Source organism: Ranitomeya variabilis, assembly GCF_051348905.1.
Source record: "Ranitomeya variabilis isolate aRanVar5 chromosome 1 unlocalized genomic scaffold, aRanVar5.hap1 SUPER_1_unloc_1, whole genome shotgun sequence".
NCBI classification, from domain to species: domain Eukaryota; kingdom Metazoa; phylum Chordata; class Amphibia; order Anura; family Dendrobatidae; genus Ranitomeya; species Ranitomeya variabilis.
Window position 1 is genome coordinate 1,938,159 of NW_027507931.1, and position 22,411 is coordinate 1,960,569.

General features: G+C 43.4%; 1 protein-coding gene across 3 annotated transcripts in view; it reads left to right on the plus strand.

The window, feature by feature from the left end:
• Window positions 1-13,608, plus strand: part of KCNJ6 (potassium inwardly rectifying channel subfamily J member 6) — a 251,507-nt gene extending 237,899 nt beyond the window's left edge. For 2 of the 3 annotated variants that reach the window (XM_077278923.1, XM_077278924.1), the window contains one exon: window positions 13,313-13,608. In XM_077278923.1, coding sequence (XP_077135038.1) covers window positions 13,313-13,537 — 225 coding nt within the window. In that variant the 3' untranslated portion in view covers window positions 13,538-13,608. The remainder of the gene's footprint in view (window positions 1-13,312) is intronic. The other variant, XM_077278925.1, reaches the window with a different exon arrangement.
• The last annotated feature ends 8,803 nt before the right edge of the window (window positions 13,609-22,411 follow it).

Consider the following 22,411-nt stretch of genomic DNA (forward strand, 5'->3'; position numbering starts at 1 on the left):
AGAGCTGCAGCATCAACTTGCTGCAGATGCTGTCACTGTGCATCGGTCAACTATACAACGCACTGTGTTTTTTTGCCACCATGCATAACGCCTTTTTGTATTACCAAACAACTCAATCTTGGTTTCATGAGTCCACAGGACCTTCTTCCAAAAAGAAATTGGCTTCTCCAAATGTGCTTTTGCATACCTCAGCCGACTCTGTTTGTGGCGTGCTTGCAGAAACGGCTTCTTTCGCATCACTCTCCCATACAACTTCTCCTTGTGCAAAGTGCGTTGTATAGTTGACCGATGCACAGTGACACCATCTGCAGCAAGTTGATGCTGCAGGTCTCTGGAGGTGGTCTGATTATTGTCCTTGACTGATCTCACCATTCTTCTTCTCTGCCTTTCTGATGTTTTTCTTGGCCTGCCACTTCTGGCCTTAACAAGAACTGTACCTGTGTTCTTCCATTTCCTTACTATGTTCCTCACAGTGGAAATTGACAGGTTAAACCTCTGAGACAGCTTTTTGTATCCTTCCCCTGAACAACTATGTTGAATAATCTTTGTTTTCAGATCATTTGACAGTTGTTTTGAGGAGCCCATGATGCCACTATTCAGATGAGATTCAAACAGGAGAACAACTTGCAAGTGGCCACTTTAACCCCTTCACCCCCAAGGGTGGTTTGCACGTTAATGACCGGGCCAATTTTTACAATTCTGACCACTGTCCCTTTATGAGGCTATAACTCTGGAACGCTTTGACGGATCTTGGCGATTCTGACATTGTTTTCTCGTGACATATTGTACTTCATGTTAGTGGTAAAATTTATTCGATATAACTTGCGTTTATTTGTGAAAAAAATGGAAATTTGGCGAAAATTTTGAAAATTTTGCAATTTTCCAAATTTGAATTTTTATGCCCTTAAATCACAGACATATGTCACGCAAAATACTTAATATGTAACATTTCCCACATGTCTACTTTACATCAGTACAATTTTGGAACCAAAATTTTTTTTTGTGACGGAGTTATAAGGGTTAAAAGTTGACCAGCAATTTCTCATTTTTACAACACCATTTTTTTTTTAGGGACCACATCTCATTTGAAGTCATTTTGAGGGGTCTATATGATAGAAAATACTCAAGTGTGACACCATTCTAAAAACTGCACCCCTCAAGGTGCTCAAAACCACATTCAAGAAGTTTATTAACCCTTCAGGTGTTTCACAGGAATTTTTGGAATGTTTAAATAAAAATGAACATTTAACTTTTTTTCACACAAAATTTATTTCAGCTCCAATTTGTTTTATTTTACCAAGGGTAACAGGAGAAAATGGACCCCCAAAGTTGTTGTACAATTTGTCCTGAGTACGCTGATACCCCATATGTGGGGGTAAACCACTGTTTGGGCGTATGGCAGAGCTCGGAAGGAAAGGAGCGCCATTTGACTTTTCAATGCAAAATTGACTGGAATTGAGATGGGACGCCATGTTGCGTTTGGAGAGCCCCTGATGTGCCTAAACACTGAAACCCCCTACAAGTGACACCATTTTGGAAAGTAGACCCCCTAAGGAACTTATCTTGATGTGTGGTGAGCACTTTGACCCACCAAGTGCTTCACAGAAGTTTATAATGCAGAGCCGTAAAAATAAAAAATCATATTTTTTCACAAAAATGATCTTTTCGCCCCCAATTTTTTATTTTCCCAAGGGTAAGAGAAGAAATTGGACCCCAAAAAATGTTGTGCAATTTGTCCTGAGTACGATGATACCCCATATGTGGGTGTAAACCATTGTTTGGGCGCATGGCAGAGCTTGGAAGGGAAGGAGCGCCATTTGACTTTTCAATGCAAAATTGACTGGAATTGAGATGGGACGCCATGTTGCGTTTGGAGAGCCCCTGATGTGCCTAAACACTGAAACCCCCTACAAGTGACACCATTTTGGAAAGTAGACCCCCTAAGGAACTTATCTTGATGTGTGGTGAGCACTTTGACCCACCAAGTGCTTCACAGAAGTTTATAATGCAGAGCCGTAAAAATAAAAAATCATATTTTTTCACAAAAATGATCTTTTCGCCCCCAATTTTTTATTTTCCCAAGGGTAAGAGAAGAAATTGGACCCAAAAAATGTTGGACAATTTGTCCTGAGTACGCTGATACCCCATATGTGGGTGTAAACCATTGTTTGGGCGCATGGCAGAGCTTGGAAGGGAAGGAGCGCCATTTGACTTTTCAATGCAAAATTGACTGGAATTGAGATGGGACGCCATGTTGCGTTTGGAGAGCCCCTGATGTGCCTAAACATTGAAACTCCCTACAAGTGACACCATTTTGGAAAGTAGACCCCCTAAGGAACTTATCTAGATGTGTGGTGAGCACTTTGACCCACCAAGTGCTTCACAGAAGTTTATAATGCAGAGCCGTAAAAATAAAAAATCATATTTTTTCACAAAAATGATCTTTTCGCCCCCAATTTTTTATTTTCCCAAGGGTAAGAGAAGAAATTGGACCCCAAAAAATGTTGGCCAATTTGTCCTGAGTACGCTGATACCCCATATGTGGGTGTAAACCATTGTTTGGGCGCATGGCAGAGCTTGGAAGGGAAGGAGCGCCATTTGACTTTTCAATGCAAAATTGACTGGAATTGAGATGGGACGCCATGTTGCGTTTGGAGAGCCCCTGATGTGCCTAAACATTGAAACTCCCTACAAGTGACACCATTTTGGAAAGTAGACCCCCTAAGGAACTTATCTAGATGTGTGGTGAGCACTTTGACCCACCAAGTGCTTCACAGAAGTTTATAATGCAGAGCCGTAAAAATAAAAAATCATATTTTTTCACAAAAATGATCTTTTCGCCCCCAATTTTTTATTTTCCCAAGGGTAAGAGAAGAAATTGGACCCCAAAAAATGTTGGCCAATTTGTCCTGAGTACGCTGATACCCCATATGTGGGTGTAAACCATTGTTTGGGCGCATGGCAGAGCTTGGAAGGGAAGGAGCGCCATTTGACTTTTCAATGCAAAATTGACTGGAATTGAGATGGGACGCCATGTTGCGTTTGGAGAGCCCCTGATGTGCCTAAACATTGAAACTCCCTACAAGTGACACCATTTTGGAAAGTAGACCCCCTAAGGAACTTATCTAGATGTGTGGTGAGCACTTTGACCCACCAAGTGCTTCACAGAAGTTTATAATGCAGAGCCGTAAAAATAAAAAATCATATTTTTTCACAAAAATGATCTTTTTGCCCCCAATTTTTTATTTTCCCAAGGGTAAGAGAAGAAATTGGACCCCAAAAAATGTTGGCCAATTTGTCCTGAGTACGCTGATACCCCATATGTGGGTGTAAACCATTGTTTGGGCGCATGGCAGAGCTTGGAAGGGAAGGAGCGCCATTTGACTTTTCAATGCAAAATTGACTGGAATTGAGATGGGACGCCATGTTGCGTTTGGAGAGCCCCTGATGTGCCTAAACATTGAAACTCCCTACAAGTGACACCATTTTGGAAAGTATACCCCCTAAGGATCTTATCTAGATGTGTTTTGAGAGCTTTGAACCCCCAAGTGTTTCACTACAGATTATAACGCAGAGCCGTGAAAATAATTTTTATTTTTTTTCTCAAAAATGATTTTTTAGCACCCAGCTTTGTATTTTTACAAGGGTAACAGAATAAATTGGACCCCAAAATTTGTTTTCCAATTTGTCCTGAGTACGCTGATACCCCATATGTGGGGGGGAACCACTGTTTGGGCGCATGACAGAGCTCGGAAGGGAAGGAGCGCCATTTGGAATGCAGACTTAAATGGATTGGTCAGCAGCCGTCACGTTGCATTTGCAGAGCCCCTGATGTACCCAAACAGTACAAACCCCCCACAAGTGACCCCATATTGGAAACTAGACCTCCCAAGGAACTTATCTAGATGTGTTTTGAGAACTTTGAACCCCCAAGTGTTTCACTAAAGTTTATAGCGCAAAGCCGTGAAAATAAAAATTCTTTTTTTTTTCACAAAAATGATTTTTTAGCCCCCAGTTTTGTATTTTCACAAGGGTAACAGGATAAATTAGACCCCAAAAGTTGTTGTCCAATTTGTCCTGAGTACGCTGATACCCCATATGTGGGGGGGAACCACTGTTTGGGTGCATGACAGAGCTCGGAAGGGAAGGAGCGCCATTTGGAATGCAGCCTTAAATGGATTGGTCTGCAGGCGTCACGTTGCATTTGCAGAGCCCCTGATGTACCCAAACAGTACAAACCCCCCACAAGTGACCCCATATTGGAAACTAGACCTCCCAAGGAACTTATCTAGATGTGTTGTGAGAACTTTGAACCCCCAAGTGTTTCACTACAGTTTATAACGCAGAGCCGTGAAAATAAAACATCTTTTTTTTCCCACAAAAATGATTTTTAGCCCCCCAAATTTTTATTTTCCCAAGGATAACAAGAGAACTTGGACCCCAGAAGTTGTTGTTCAATTTGTCCCGAGTACGCTGATAACACATATGTTGGGGTAAACCCCTTTTTGGGCGCACGGGAGAGCTCGGAAGGGAAGGAGCACTGTTTTACTTTTTCAACGCAGAATTGGCTGGAATTGAGATTGGACGCCATGTCGCGCTTGGAGAGCCCCTGATGTGCCTGGACAGTGGAAACTCCCCAATTCTACCTGAAACCCTAACCCAAACACACCCCTAACCCTAATCCCAACGGTAACCCTAACCACACCCCTAGCCCTGACACACCCATAATTCTAATCCCAACCCTAATCCAAACGTAAATGTAATCCAAACCCTAACCCTAACTTTACCTCCAACCCTAGCCCTAACCCTAACCCTACCCCTAACCCTAACCCTAAACGTGACTGAAATACGTGGCACTGAAATACGTGGCACTGAAATACGTGGCACTGAAATACGTGGCACTGAAATACGTGGCACTGAAATACGTGGCACTGAAATACGTGGCACTGAAATACGTGATACGTGGCACTTAAATACGTGGCTCTGAAACACGTGGCACTGAAATACGTGATACGCGGCACTGAAATACGTGGCACTGAAATACGTGGCACTGAAATACGTGGCACTGAAATACGTGGCACTGAAATACGTGGCACTGAAATACGTGGCACTGAAATAATATGTGATACGTGGCACTTAAATACGTGGCACTGAAATACGTGGCACTGAAATACGTGGCACTGAAATACGTGGCACTTAAATACGTGGCACTGAAATATGTTATACGTGGCACTTAAATACGTGGCACTGAAACACGTGGCACTGAAATACGTGGCACTGAAATACGTGGCACTGAAATACGTGGCACTGAAATACGTGGCACTGAAATACGTGGCACTGAAATACGTGGTACTAAAATATGTGGCACTGAAATACGTGATACGTGGCACTGAAATACGTGGCACTGAAACACGTGGCACTGAAATACGTGATACGTGGCACTGAAATACGTGGCACTGAAATACGTGGCACTGAAATACGTGGCACTGAAATACGTGGCACTATGACTGTCAGAAAATGTTCATTAAACGGTTAGGGGTGAGGTTAGGGGTAGAGTTAGGGTTAGGGTTTGGATCCCTTTATCACCTTGATGGTGGTGGGTGGCTTTTCAGTGTGTTTTCTGTTTTTTTTTCGATAAAAATGCATGCGTTTTTAACGCAAACAAACGCATGTGCTTAAAAACGCAAGAAAATACTGCAGGTTGTATTTCTGAAAATGAACGCATGCAGAAAAAAACCGCATGCGTTTGAAAACGCGACCAAACGCGTACAAAAAAAACGCATGCGTTTTCAATGTTAAATATAGGGAAAAAACGCATGCGTTTTTTTGTGCAAAAAACGCTGCAGACAAAAACGCAAGTGTGAAACCAGCGACGCTTTTTATAGCAAAAAAGTTTTTGCGTCTCCACATTTTGAGACCTATAATTTTTCCACATTTTGCTCCACAGAGTCATGTGAGGTCTTGTTTTTTTGCGGGACGAGTTGACGTTTTTATTGGTAACATTTTCGGACACGTGACCATTTTTGATCGCTTTTTATTCCGATTTTTGTGAGGCAGAATGACCAAAAACCTGCTATTCATGAATTTCTTTTGGGAGAGGCGTTTATACCGTTCCGCGTTTGGTAAAATTGATAAAGCAGTTTTATTCGTCGGGTCAGTACGATTACAGCGATATCTCATTTATATCATTTTTTTATGTTTTGGCGCTTTTATACGATAAAAACTAAAATATAGAAAAAATAATTATTTTGGTATCGCTTTATTCTCAGGACTATAACTTTTTTATTTTTTTGCTGATGATGCTGTATGGCGGCTTGTTTTTTGCGGGACAAGATGACGTTTTCAGCGGTACCATGGATATTTATATCAGTCTTTTTGATCGTGTGTTATTCCACTTTTTGTTCGGCGGTATGGTAATAAAGCGTTGTTTTTTGCCTCGTTTTTTTTTTTTTTTTTCTTACGGTGTTTACTGAAGGGGTTAACTAGTGGGGCAGTTTTATAGGTTGGGTCGTTACGGACGCGGCGATACTAAATATGTGTACTTTTATTGTTTTGTTTTTTTTATTTAGATAAAGAAATGTATTTATGGGAATAATATATTTTTTTTTATTATTATTTATTTAGGAATTTTTTTTTATTTTTTTTTACACATGTGGAAATTTTTTTTTTTTACTTTTTTACTTTGTCCCAGGGGGGGACATCACAGATCATTGATCTGGCAGTGTGCACAGCACTCTGCCAGATCGACGATCTGCTGTGCAGGGCTGCAGGCTTACGAAGTGTCTGCTCTGAGCAGACACTCGGTAAGCCACCTCCCTCCCTGCAGGACCCGGATGCCGCGGCCATCTTGGATCCGGGACCTGCGGCGAGGAGGGAGGTAGGAGACCCTCAGAGCAACGCGATCACATCGCGTTGCTCCGGGGGTCTCAGGGAAGCCCGCAGGGAGCCCCCTCCCTGCGCGATGCTTCCCTATACCGCCGGTACACTGCGATCATGTTTGATCGCGGTGTGCCGGGGGTTAATGTGCCGGGGGCGGTCCGTGACCGCTCCTGGCACATAGTGCCGGATGTCAGCTGCGATATGCAGCTGACACCCGGCCGCGATCGGCCGCGCTCCCCCCGTGAGCGCCGCTGATCGATGATGACGTACTATCCCGTCGGCGGTCATACGGGCCCACCCCACCTCGACGGGATAGTACGTCTGATGTCAGGAAGGGGTTAAGTAGATTTCGTCATGATTGCATACACCTAGCCTTGAAGTTCAAAGCTCAATGAGGTTACAAAACCAAAAAAAGTCCTTTAGTAAGTCAGTAAAAAGTAGGTAGGAGTATTTAAAACAAGAAAATGATAAGGGTGCCCATACTTATGCACCTGTCAAATTTTGTTTGAATGCAGATTGCACATTTTCTATTAGTACAATAAACCTCATTTCAAGGCAGAAACATTACTGTGTCCAACAGTTATTAGATATATGAAACTGAAATAGCTGTTGCAAAAAAAACAATTTTTATAAAACATTAAGCTTAAGATTAATAGGGGTGCCCAAACTTTTTCATATGACTGTATTTCCCTGTGAGCCACGCCTCCTTGAAAAGACCTTAAAAATAAGTAGTTGATAAACAGACCCATACCTCTGCAACCGAATGGCAGATTTAAAAAATACAAAAAAAATTAATACTCATGGTAGCAGTAGGAATAAACTCACACTGCAGCTATGCAGGTAGATGCATTCTCCACTAGATGGCAGTAGAGTGGAGGGAAGACTGCAACACTTGCCAGAGCAGACCTGAAGTGCTGCAGCGAGGCCACCACCAGGTGGCAACAGTGTAGTCAAACAAGCCGCATCAAAACCAAGAGAGTAATATAATACCAAGGGGAAAATCAACTCTGAGTCAGAGACGCGCCAGAGGGTCAATACCAGACGAGAGCAGAAGTACCAGGAGCAAAAGACAGAGTCAGGTCAGAGTCAAAGCCGAGTCAAGTACCAGAGAGTCCAAACACGAAGGGAAAACACTGAGTCGGAACTTGGGGGAGGGGAATGAACAGACAAGGGAACAATCAGGAATCGCAGCAGGACAAATCAGGATATAACCAGAGTCAGCTACTCACGCCGTAGGCAGAAGCTATAACTGACACAGCCTGCAGGATGCAGCTGGGATAAATAGCAAACCTGAGACCAGACTGAGGCTGAGAAAAGTTAGCCCCTGACACGATCAGACCGGGAAAAGGGAAGACAGGACTCAAAACCCGGTCTGGATCATGACATAAACTAAGAGTAAAAACAGAACACTTTTGACTGGTGACAAGTTCTCTTCAAAAGGGTTGTTTAGGGTAAGAAAAATAGTTTAACCCTCTCTTCTACAGGTTGCGTGTGCTATTGCAGCTGAGCTCTATTCACTGCAAAAGCAGAGCTGCAATACCAGGAGTAACCCATGAATAAGTGTGGCGCTGTTTTTCAGAGCCTTTTAAATCTTTATAGAGAATCCTATCCTAAACTCATGCCCAAATAGGACATTAATATTTGGACATTTCTAATCCTTTGCAGCTCACTGGCTCAGACTTTCCATTATCTGTAAAAGATTTTAGCGCATGTCCCCCTGGGAATGACCGTAATATAATTACCTAAATTTGCATAGTAATACTGGAGCCTTAAAATAATGATTCTGCCTTGTCTGGTCTTGAAGAATATTTTTACTTGTATATTTTAAAGCAGAAAATATATCTCAGGAAAGATCCTGCGTGCGATCGGATATATTGCACTGTGATAACGCCCCATTAATTTCACATCTATACACATTTTTCTGTCTGTGTTTACACTCATTTATTAGGAAGCCGGACTAAGGGTGTAAAGATTTACAGAAATGGCGGGTTTTGAACTACGCCATATCTGCTGCTCTTCCAGTTTACCAGCAATGACTACATGTGGGCCTTAAAGAGTATCTGTCATCAGGTCAAAAGTAACCAGTTTTTTCTCTTTTTTTTTTTTTCCCGCTGCTCCCCTGAATATTAAGTTTTTTGTATTTTAAAAATCCATCATACGGTTACAGAGACATTAGCCTTTTTATTCAGTGCTAATTTTTGTGGTCCTTACAAAAGGGGTGGGGCCAACAGCTTAATTATGCAGAGCAGCCTTAAGACACGCCCTTAAAAAAATGTGAGCCACGCCTTACTAGTAAAGACCATAAAGCACTAAATAAAAAGGCCAATATCTCTGGAACTGTATGTCAGATTTATAAAAAAAACAAAAACAAAGAAAAACAGAACACTCAGGGGAGGAGCAGGAAAAAAATAAGTGCCAAAAACTGGCCACTTTCGACCTGGTGGTGGTTTGTCTTTAAGGGCTCTTTACACAAGACAGCACTACCTAAAAATTGGTGCGAAATCTTTGCGGTGACCACATAGATCCGTAACAAATCAAAATTGATACAAATTTTCCCTGCAAAATTTGTGTTCTCTTGAACCCAACATTTTTTGGGATTCATCTTGCACAAATCCTAGCTCACTGCCATTTTGCTGTCTTCTTTCGAAGGGGTTAAAATAATAATATACTATATTTTTCAGATTATAAGATGAACTTTTATGATCCCCAAAATTAGGGGGAAAATGGGGGTGCGTCTTATAAACCAAACACTGTTCTTACCGATGCTGCGGGCCCGGAGCTGGAGGTGTTGCGGTGGTGATGTGGTGGTCCTGCGGTGGTGGTACGGCGACGAGCGGTAGTGTTATGGCGGCGAGCAGTAGCCCTGCGGAGGTGGTATATGGCAGCCGCCATTCTTCTTCCGGGGTCAAGCTTCTCACTAGGCGCAGGCGCAGATGGAGAAAAGCCGAGATCTCCATCCGTGCCTGCCTCTACACGATGTCTCCAGGAAAATGGCCGCACATGCGGCCCAGGCGCAGGTGGAGATCTCCGCACCAAGATCTCAGGAGATGAGATCTCAGCGCCAAGATCTCCATCTGCGCATGCGCCACCTCAGCAGCCATTTTCCCGGAGTTCACCACAAAGTAATCAGTGCGGGGGCTCTGGGCTTTCACAAAATGTCGGCGGAGCCCCCGCAGCACCGAACACCAGCAGCGACCCTGCGACCCCATTTCACGCCTGGATTGTAAGAAGCACCAGCATTTTATTAAAAAAGTTTTTTTTTCTATTTCTCTCCGGTGCGTCTTATAAACCACAAAATGCGGTCATTGTGTTTACTTATCTAAGGCCCTCGCTTGTCCTTTTGCCGCCTGCACCGACGCAGCGCCTTGGTCCTCTGTGACGCTCTTTGGTTCATCGGCGGTGAGGAGGATGATTAGGGGAGGTGTCCCCAGCATTCATACATTTATCACCCATTCTGTGTCTCAGTGATACATTTCGTTTTGTAAGATAACGCCTTTAGTGAACAGGCCCAGAGGTGTAACTTGAAGCTCCTGGACTCTAATGTTCCCTTTGTCAGGGACACTAATCACTGTGTGCCATTTGTTATGCCCCTGAACAAACCTCTTTGAAGTCACAAGACACAAGCAAAATGGCTTCCTTCACCATAGCAACCCTCCTAGGTCTAGGGTGGGTGAGGTTGTGGAAGACAGTTACAGTCTCTCTGGGCAATGTTTTGAAGTTCAGGTGAAAAAGTGATCCTTCTTATACAAGGTGGAATATTCATCCAAATTTAGAGATGAGCCAAATTTTACTTATTTTATTCAGATTTCATCATGGGCCTTAATCAGGGTTTGTCCCTCACCTGGTTTGGGGCAGCACTCCAATTCTAAATATGGGCTATTTTACAAGGACTACCTTTGTGTATAACTACATTGGGCCCAGGTATCAGAACTGACCATAAGAGCGGACATGTATCCTTGTTGCCTATAGCAACCATCAGTGACTGCTTTCATTTCTACAGTAGCGTTGAACTGTGAATGTTTGCTATGGGCAACAAGATCACAGAGAACGTCCCAAGCAACAAAGTTTGGAACGATTATTCACCGATTTGGGTGTGTTTATAGCCTAGAGATATATATATGTATATATACTGTATATATTTATCCGGCCTCTATTTTTTATTCAGAACCGTCATTTTTCAAAAAATGAGTTGAGGTAAATAATGCCGCCATATATATTTCTTCACGCGTTTACATAATTACTAAGAGGAAGATGGCGGCCTATCTGTTTTCCATTCTGAATAAGCCAAGGATATGTACAGTCACACGGATTATAATGTACAGTCATCATTTACAGGCACGCAAGAAAGCTCCATCTCTTTTTTGTAAAAAAATAAATAATACCGTAAGAGTAAATGTACCGTAGGAAATGGTGTGAACCATCATTATGCATCGGAAGGGAAATGGCTGCTAAAAACTGGAATACTGACTCTATATATTATTTCCTTTTCCTGCATGTGGATCAGTCACAATATCTTATTCTTGTATGCGTCTGTATAACGAATCACCGCTGATCCGGCTACCGTACAGCTGTAATTGTGCGACACTGGGATGCACGTGGTGGCACTGGCAATGGGAATGGCAGCCATTATGTGGCCTGAAGCAATACTAATGAGAATCATTGCCGGAGATGCAGAGGCAGCCATTTTGTGTGCTGAGCCATTCTTGTGCCTGGGACTGATTGACATCACTGAGTTTTGAGGTAAAAGGTGATGTCACGACCCAGATCAGCGCTAAAGTAGCATCGGACATTTTTGTCCCATATTGTCTTCTGTATTTAATTGTATTGGAGCCACTCTTATCTGATATTTTAAAGGTTTTCTCGAGGATTAGGAAAAACAGCGCCACTCTTGTCTGTGGGCAATGTCTGGTATTGCCGCATATACAGTAACTGAATGAGGGTGATCAATGGGCAAGAGTTATGCCATTTCTTCTAGCTCTTTAGAAATGATTCTTTTCGGTCCTAACTTAACTAAAAATACTTTGTATAGGGGTTAACTATACAGTACACAGTGCAAAGGCTGAAGTTGCACCTAGGTCATGGTGCCTTAATGGACCAAAAAAATACTATAATATTAAAAATGATGCTGTGACCTAGAGGGTTTACCTAGCTGCTTGAATAGGAAAGGATTCTTTTCTGTTAAAGTCTAACTCACTTAAAAAAAATGTCATAAAAAGGTATAACTATATACAGTTCTGGGGGTAAAGTGGACGTAGGTTTGGGCGCCTGAGAGAGCCCAAAAATTGCTGTTATCTAAGAGATTAAAGATTAATCTCAGTAGAGTTTAAGACAAATGATTAATTGGGTAAAGATTATTTTTCGTTAAAGAATAGCTCCACTGAAATTACATCATATAGGGGTATAACTACACACGGTGCAGAGGCTAAAGTTGCGCCTAGATCCTGGTGCCTTAGCCAAAAGAAAGTGCTTTTATCTGTAAAATTACAGGTTACACTGCTCCGTTTAGCTAGATGCTTCAATAGGAAAGGATTCTTTACTTTTAAAGCCTAGCTCTACTGAAAATACATATTATATGGATATAACTATACCGAGTGCAGAGGCTCGAGTCGCACCTAGATCCTGGTGCTTTAGAGGGCCATAAAGTCTTTTTGCCAATCAAAATTAAAATGATGTTCTGCCTTTGGGGGGGCTTAGTTTACTGATAAAATCAGAAAGGATTCTTTTCTGTTAAAGCCTATCTCCAATGAAGATACATTGTATAGAGGTATAACTAGCTATACCGGGAGCAGAGGCTAAAGTCGGACATAGGTCCTGGTGCCATAAAGTCTGTTTGCTCATAAAATTAATCATTATAATTAGTACTATATAACCTTACAGCTCCACATTATTTTACTTTGCCAACTAAGGGGTTTAGCGATGACTTGACTTCCTGCTATAGAATTTACTGCCTCTTCAGGCTGCACAGACTTGTTACGGATCCCTCACACAAGTGGCAGGAGAAGATTGAGCAAATAGTTTTAACTTGTCAAAATTAAGAAGAAAATAAAGACTAAGGCCCCGATTCATCGAGACCGATGTTTTTCACCGGGACTAACATACGCCACCGCTCATCATGAATTTAATGAGTGTATAAATGTAAAAAACTGGAGGCCTAGAAGAAATATTGTATAGGAGATTCGACTTTAAAATATTAGATTATGGTGACTCCAATACTCCTTACTTTAGAGATGGGGGATGTGGAAAATATAGAAGTGAGGCCTAAAATGCTCCATTTCCAGTTACAACACATATGTAACCTAGCAACAAAATGGCCGCCTCACTCTGTGTAGATGGGAGCCCTTAGTTGTTATAGGATGTAAAATGACATTGATCGGTGGACTGGGGTTCTTAGTGCTTGCAATACAATATAAACCTGTTGCATGCTCTGCCATAGCTCGACCAGACCCCACCCGGAAAGCTGTGCCGACTTCTACTCATTTTACTCTCTTGCCAAAAGATATTGGAAACAATATTCAAGAGCAATAGTCTAAGGAGACCTGACCGGGGAGGCGTCAGGAAGGAGTTGCCATGTGGTGACGTGTTCTGCGGCTTCTCTGGACCGTCCTTTTATATCTTCATGTATAAATGCAGCTTCCAGGTTTTGAAAAAAAATCACTGAAATATTAAAGGAGACACATTTTACATGGCTTTTTATCGATGAGAAATAAAAGTTCTTTTTTTTTGTGATGACCTATGTGTGATCTTCGTTATTTATGTTGTGAACTCCACATCTGGGTTTTGCTTTTTACATAGAAATTTTAGTAATTTTGGCGTCAGATGACAATCGTTAGATAGATCGTTAGCGTAGATAGTAGGTCTCACTTGCACGGTGCGGCCCACAGGGGGCGACTACAACTCTTGAGTGTAACGGATGCCAATAAGGTTAAGCCCTACGGTAGAGCAGATAGTTATGGGCTCCGTGCCCTACAACTCTTTGTTTTAGGCCCCAGAGACATGAATCCCACCGACAGTTCTTTTTTCTGTTTGTCAGTTGGTACTTGTGTTGGAGGGCACTTTGAGGCTTTATATTGTGTGAGGAGACTGTAGGGGCTTAATACTGTATGGGAGAACTATCGCAGCCTCCTACTGTGTATGGGGCCATTTTACTGTGTTAGGGTCACTGTCGGGACATCATCATTTTCTGAAGTCTCTATGGAGTCAGCATACTGTAGGGGCAAAATTTTGGGAGAAAATCACTGTAGCGGCAGTGAGGGGCTTCATTGAGGGCAATATTTCTCTGTATGTGTCGCTATACATGTCTTTCACCCTTTCTTTAAAAGATAAGCCCTTTTTGTGACTATGCTTGTTTCAACTTTTTATTTTTGGGGTGGAAAGTGGGGGGACCCAATTTGAACTTTTGTTATGGTGCCCTATGATTTCTATGTATACCTCTGGAGGACATATAGTTTCTGTGGAGCTGAGGGGGCATTATTATTCTTTGGGGCTCTTGATTGTTAATTGGGAACTTAAGGGGTATTTTGACTTCGTAAGGAATACGCAAGATATTAAAAAAAGTGCACACAGCTGGCATTATTACTTTCTAGGGAGCAAAAAGACAACGCTATTACTTTATTAGGGTGCACACGTGTCATTACTTTTTCGGACAAAAATAAAAACAAACTGCATTTCTTATTTTCTAGGGAACAAAGAACGCATTATTACTACAGAAGAGGCAAAAAGGTGGGCATTTTTGGCCGAGGCGTACCTGGGGGGGCATGCGGCAGGAGGTAGCCGTCGGGCCTCCTGATGCAGCCGTCCAAGATGTTTCCCCGGCAGCTACATTTACCGCCCCCGGACTGGGAGTCGGCCGTTCTGTGAGCTGGCCATGAAGCTAAGAGGCCGCTCAAAGAAGGTGCTCCAGGAGAGCTGAAGACACTAAATATTTAGTGTAACGGGGTAGGGAAGATTTAGTATAATGAGGAGGGTGGGGAAGATTTGAGGACCCAGTTTGGGGAGCAGGGAAGGGACAGGTGCAGACACAATATGGGGAGCGGGAGTAATTTGAAGAAACAGTATGTAGAGCAATGGGGGAGATGGGGGCATGTATGAGGAAACAGTATGGGCTATGGGTGCAGACACAGTATGAGGAGTGAGTGGGGGATGTATGAGGAACAGTATGAAGGGAATGGAAGCATACACAGTATGGTGAGTGGGGGGATTGGTGTCGACACAGAATGGGGAGGATGGGTGAGGAGGTAGTGTGGGGAGCAAAGGGGGGAGTGTGTGGACACAGTATGGGCAGCGAGGGAGGGGATGGGTGAAGACACAGTATGGTAGTGGGGATGTGAAACTGAATTCTTGCCCCAAATGCTGGAAAACCTAGATATAGCTCTGATTTCTAGTGCTCCATTTGTATTATAGGGGGCACTAAGAGTCACACTGTTCCTACACAACATAGCAAGTGCAGTAATAAGGACGAATATTGCAGCAGCGGCTTAGCATTAGGGTATCGACAGGACGGGGAGTTAGTGAAGGTTGGGAATAGTTGGGGATGACACTGAAAATATGAGAAGTGAAATATGTCTCCATTGTGAAGTCTGCAAAACAGTGGTAGCTTGGAAGAATTTGTTGTAGCAGTCTGGGCCAGATGGAAAAGAAGTGAAAACTGGACAACTCCCATCACAAAGAACGTCAGCTGTAAGTCACCATCTATAACTGTACTGTACTCTCCTATATGTTCTGTAGGGCTGGTATCTGCCACTATAGGGTCATCATATGGCGGTAATATCAGTGTTGGTCTTTGTATAGTGATTTGCCAACTAATGGCCACTATAATAAGGGTGCACCACCATAGTGCACTCAATACCTGTGCCGAACTCCTATCTACACCCTAGGATAGATGTCCCAGCTTCCCAAAAATTGTTCCTAACACAATGTCCCCATATGTCCTGTGTCCATACAGAAATCAAGACACCATACAACATACATTCTAATGGAAAAAAAAACATTTAATCTTGGCCTGAAATTCAAAAATAGAGTGGTCCTTCAGGGGTTAAACGTCTGTATTTTGATGTTTTTTTTTAATCCCACTGCTAGAATGATTTAATCATTACTCATATCGGTAAAACATCATTAATCCGACCACAAACTGCAGAACAACGAGGGGAATAGAATTCAGGAGATGTATTACACGATAAGAGCCGTAACCCGATACGACCTGAAAACATTAATAATGATGACGTGTTATTGCTGAGAAGGACAGGTACAAGGCTGCAGATCCCCCATACAGCGCCGATGGCAGCTGGTACCTACTTATTCTATGCGTGAATATATATGTACAATATACATATGTAAACTTTCTAAGATGGATTTTAGGCACTTGAAAAAACATTAAGATTTCCTCTTCCAAAACATTTCCATTAAGGATAAATGTCCAAAAAGAGGTCCCAAATGTCAAAACTTCTATGAAAAAAACCCTTTAACATTTACCTTTTATTCTTATTTATTAAAAACCTTCATTAAGGGTACCAAAATAATTTAATAAATTACTGCTTCTGAGCAAAAAAAGGGATACATCACCTCTTTGCATCCCAAATGCCGGTCATTACTGATATTAATCCTTCAAAAGACAAAAATAACAAACAATATAATATGGGAAGTGGTATATTGGGAGGGGATAAAAAGATGCCTGAGATGATCTTTGTACCTGCCTCCAGTGAAAACTGTCTGATAACGCCCACTTGGACTTAAAAAACAGTTAACTCATTAGGTACAGTGCGTATCCAGCCCTCGACAGAGAAGGCAGGTTGCTGAAAAAGCGGTGACTTGTCACTAATACAGAGAAGGCAGGCAGGGGTGCAGCTAATACCCAGATTGGCAGGTAAAAACCAAGTGCAACTCCCTACCCCGCTGCACTTGTGCCTCATTAGCGTAAAGCTCCATGGCTGATTACAGAAGAATGACAACACGGATTTGTTTAAAAAAGGTATCAATTTACTCATCCTCAAAGCGCCAATAGAGCCTTGTCTTTAGTTAAAAGCCCAAAATCCCATGGACAAACACAGGGGCAGTGAAGCTGGTGAGATCCAGCAAATAAGCAGCTTCCACATATCTGACACTACGAACACTGATTGGTCACTGTCAAGGTATTGTCACACACAGTGTGGGAAGACAAAGTGCAACACGAGGGGAAGAGGAGAAGGAAGCCCAAACGCTAGGGAAAGGGGAAGTGAAGACCCCCTAGGCAGATCTAATGGCACCCTGCCTCCCCTAACGTCCCTATATTGGTTCCACACCAATCGCTGAGCAGGAACCTAAGCCCTGAATATTCCTAGAGCTAGGCCCTTAATAGGGAGGAGGGGGTGAGCACTGGCCAGTCCCCACTGAACAGTAAAGAGAAGAAGAGAGACAAACAAGGGGGAAGCAACTCATCTTGAGCAGACTCAGAGAGGTAAAACCAATCGTCCCCCAACAGCACCAGAGAGGAAGTACGCTGACTGCTATTGCTCCAAGGCTTAGCAAGGAAAATTGTGAATATCACCAGCAACTCCTTAAAGCAGAATGGGAGTCTATAAAAACCCAGGTCCAGGTGTGTCACTTAGTCACTGGGTCCAAAAGTCAGAAGGATAAAGATGGTGTCTACAATGCCAAACGCAGAGACCTTCTGCAGCCAGAGACAGAGCGACTGTCTATAGCATCTGACACACCCGTGACAGGTATATAGGGATAAAATTGGGCTCCAGCCCTCTAAATAAACATTTGAGACTACCGTTTTTGATTATTTTATAAAACAACTTCAGAACACAGATACATTTCAATTATTTCACTAAAGTGTTCCGATCCAAATACGGCCATACTGTGCCGACACAATGCCATTGAGTGGCTGAATAAAAACTCCATATGATGGCTAAGTAATACCTTCATATATGTGTAGTGTATAAATAATGTATCCAAAAAACAAACTTCAAAGTGAGTGTGAAAAGGGGTCCCAAAATGGGAGTTTTAGGAGTTTTTCAATGAATCTTTGGAGCAGAAACTGAGTGGAAACTCTCCAAAGCTCAAAACGTCTCAAAAATGTTGAGATTCTGCTCCAAAAACTCGACAAAACCACTCCATGTGCACAGACCTTTAGGAGTTTTTAGGAACAGAGATGGAATTTAGTTGTCTTGATTAATGGCCACGGACAGAAGAGCGTCAGTTCTGACTTAGATTACAACATTTTTCGGGTTTCTCTCCAATTTGGTCACTACTCACCATGAGCAACTCCACCACGGATTTAGTCTTAAAGAATTCTTCGTTGCAGAGTTAATCTGTTTCTTGTCACTAAGCAACACAAGTTACAGTTTCCTCTGCTTTAAGATGAGCCGAGGAGCGAACACGGGCAGGCCGAGCTCCGGAGACGTTATGTAACCGGCGGATTAAAGGAAAAGACGCAGTTACATCAAGAGCAAAATACAAGCTGACAGTATCAGCGGCCGGGAAGTCGGACAGACCCTAAACATCACTAGAACATCCACATCCAAAAATCTAATTATGTCCCATAAAGAATGGTCATATGTTCCCCAGACGCGGCCTCTACAGAGGGGCCCATGCCCCCACAATACTTCCCATGATTGTCCTTGCCCCCTCCCGGCCTCCGCACAAATACAGAATGGCCACAAGGTCTCTTGGCTTTTCACTTTATATACAGTAGTCAGTCACAAACCAATAATACTCCACCATTGAACACAACATCTAACAAAACAATTAAAAAACAAAATGGTGTCATCTTTTCAAGTCTCTGTTCACATCACATGTAGGGTTACAAATTTCCCCCCCAAAGAAAATTCTGGACGATCGTGCTCAAATTCAGAGGGCGCCATAACAAGTATGTAACACCAGGGGGCACCATAACAAGTAAGTAACACCAGGAGGCGCCATAACAAGCATGTAACACCAGGAGGAGCCATAATAAGTAAGTAACACCAGGAGGCGCCATAACAAGTATGTAACACCAGGGGGCACCATAACAAGTGTGTAACACCAGGGGGCGCCATAACAAGTATGTAACACCAGGGGGCGCCATAACAAGTATGTAACACCAGGAGGCGCCATAACAAGTATGTAACACTAGGAGGAGCCATAATAAGTAAGTAACACCAGGAGGCGCCATAACAAGTATGTAACACCAGGGGGCACCATAACAAGTGTGTAACACCAGGGGGCGCCATAACAAGTATGTAACACCAGGGGGCGCCATAACAAGTATGTAACACCAGGAGGCGCCATAACAAGTATGTAACACCAGGGGGCGCCATAACAAGTGCGTAACACCAGGGGGCGCCATAACAAGTATGTAACACCAGGGGGCGCTATAACAAGTATGTAACACCAGGGGGCACCATAACAAGTATGTAACACCAGGGGGCGCCATAACAAGTGCGTAACACCAGGGGGCGCCATAACAAGTATGTAACACCAGGGGGCACCATAACACGTATGTAACACCAGGGGGCGCCATAACAAGTATGTAACACCAGGAGGCGCCATAACAAGTATGTAACACCAGGGGGCGCCATAACAAGTATGTAACACCAGGAGGCGCCATAACAAGTATGTAACACCAGGGGGCGCCATAACAAGTATGTAACACCAGGGGACACCATAACAAGCATGTAACACCAGGGGGCGCCATAACAAGTATGTAACACCAGGGGGCGCCATAACAAGTATGTAACACCAGGAGGCGCCATAACACGTATGTAACACCAGGGGGCCCCATAACAAGTATGTAACACCAGGGGGCCCCATAACAAGTATGTAACACCAGGAGGCGCCATAACACGTATGTAACACCAGGGGGCCCCATAACAAGTATGTAACACCAGGAGGCACCATAACACGTATGTAACACCATGGGGCGCCATAACACGTATGTAACACCAGGGGGCGCCATAACAAGTATGTAACACCAGGGGGTGCCATAACAAGTATGTAACACCAGGGGGCGCTATAACAAGTATGTAACACCAGGGGGCGCCATAACAAGTATGTAACACCAGGGGGCCCCATAACAAGTATGTAACACCAGGGGGCGCCATAACAAGTATGTAACACCAGGGGGCGCCATAACAAGTATGTAACACCAGGAGGCGCCATAACAAGTATGTAACACCAGGGGGCACCATAACAAGCATGTAACACCAGGGGGCGCCATAACAGGTATGTAACACCATGGGGCGCCATAACACGTATGTAACACCAGGGGGCCCCATAACAAGTATTGAACCAATGTTCTATTTTGTCTGATCCAACAAATGAAATTAAATAATTTTTGATTAATATTATTCTTATTAATTAGTAGTGTTGAGCGAGCATCCTCGGATAAAGCGTTATTTGAGCATGCTCGGGTGTCCTGATTAATATGGCCAAGTCCCCGCGTGTGTTGGATCTGTCCTAAGCCGCCAATCATGCAGGTGTGAGGACTCAGACATATTACTCCAGCCCCCGTGGTGCTCACTCATCACTATTACTTAGTAAATTAATATTTTCCATTTTTGGGCACAGCCTTGTTAACCCCGTAATACCAAGGACAGGACTCTAGAGCGACCACGGTCACTTATCACAGCACAGAAATCCCCGGCGTATGCTGCCGCTCAGGCTTTGGGCTCAGTAGGCATAAACATGACATATTCTCCATTATTAATAACAGTTTCTTTCCTCCGGGAGCCGCAGATCAGTCATAGATCAAATAAAAATAAATAAAAAATAATAAATAACTAATAACGAGTCAGCGCAGCAGAGTTCGGAGACGTCACTCCTCCAGCGCTCGGACTTCTTACCAGTCAATGTAAAATAAGTTGGAGAACAGGAGAAAATGCTGACGCGGCGCCGATGATAACACCGACGGGAAAGCCGCGCATTAAACCTGTTAGAATAAAAGCCTGAAGAGTGCAAACCGAGCGTAATAACAGTGAGTAAAGGTCGCGCAGCAGAGGCGCTGAGCCGAGGAGCGGAGGGGCTCAGCCGAGCCGCTCAGCCGAGCCGCGGGGGCGCCTTATATATAGATCCACAATTAAGCTGCTAATTCACCTCTTCTGATTGAGGATTCAATAATAACTATCAAAGAGGCGACAAAAAAACTATTGACAAAAATTCTAATTTCGTTCAAGAACAGGGAACAAGCAGGGAGGGGGGCGGCAATTAAACAAGAAAAGGTACAAAAGAAAAGCTTTGCTTCCATTGTGAAAGTTTAAGCCGGGGAAGTTTAGCTGTTACTTGGTTATTTCGCACGAACAATCTCACATCCGTAGTCATTTCTATTTTTTTCATTTTATTTTTTTTAAAGAGAACAGCGCCACCCTTACCTACAGGCTGTGTCTGGCATTACAACTCTGTCCAATTCACTTAAATGAGCTGCAGTACCACACACAGCCCATAGGTATGGGTGGCGCTGTTTGGCACTGTTTTTTTTTAACTTGCTACTTGCCAATGCGAATCAGGCATGGTGATTGGGGTTTAGGAGTAGGAAAGTAGTCAAATATATCTGAAGTGACCACACAAACCGATCACTGAGGTTCTGACCGCTGAGATCCCCAAAGATCAAAGCTACGGAACCTCTGAGAAATAGCAGAGCGCTCTGCTCCGCTTCCGGCGATAGTCCCATAGGCAATAATTAGAGTGCAGCTCGAGCATGTGCACCTTGGCTCCTCTCAAGATGGGACTTTAGAGAGCTCCATTCTCAGACTCAATGAGTCGGAGCCACAGCAATCAGTAAGTTATTTTCTATCCTTTGGAAAGGGGATAACTTACTGGAAATAATCCTTTAACTAAAGACTGGTATAATATGGGATCACGCCATGCAGCTGGGGCCCGGAAGGAGTAGGAGAACACTTATTCCTTACTATAATAAGGAAGGGAGATGAAGTTAGTCAAAGAATTGGTGTCTGGATGGGAATATCTAAATAAAAAAGCCTAAAAGGATGTGGTTTATTGAAAAGTGGGCGTGTCCTGGCTCCTCGGGGGCGGAGCTTTGTATTATTATACAAGGATTCTACCAGAGTTCAGAAAGTAAATCAGTGAGCTGTCCTGTAGGGGAGTGGTGGGGAAATGGTGGTTGTCCTCGCTATGGGTAGCACTTACGATATTAGTGTACCACGACCCCGGGGTTTGGGTAGTGTAGGGGCCCATAGGTGCACATGGTACATGTTCGGTACGTGTACAGTGTATGTGTGCATTTTTAGATATTGGAGCTATCGCAGACACACTTCTTGCACAGCAGCCCTGTAACCTCCGCAGTGGCGGCGGCGGCAGCTGCGGACGACTGTAAAGAATGGCATAAAGTGCAGCCAATCAGAAATTCCAGCCGGATCTCCGGAGCGTTGCGATGTGTTTTCCTGATGCATCACATAATTCATTATGCAGATTACAGTTTTACACCTGGGAAAATTATAAGCACTTAGATAAATTTGCTGATATTGTTGCGTTCGTGTGTGAGCTGATATCATAATGACAGTGTGACGGACAGGTGCAGCCGCCCCCGCAGGGTCTTTGCTCGTCATCGAAGACCCCAGAA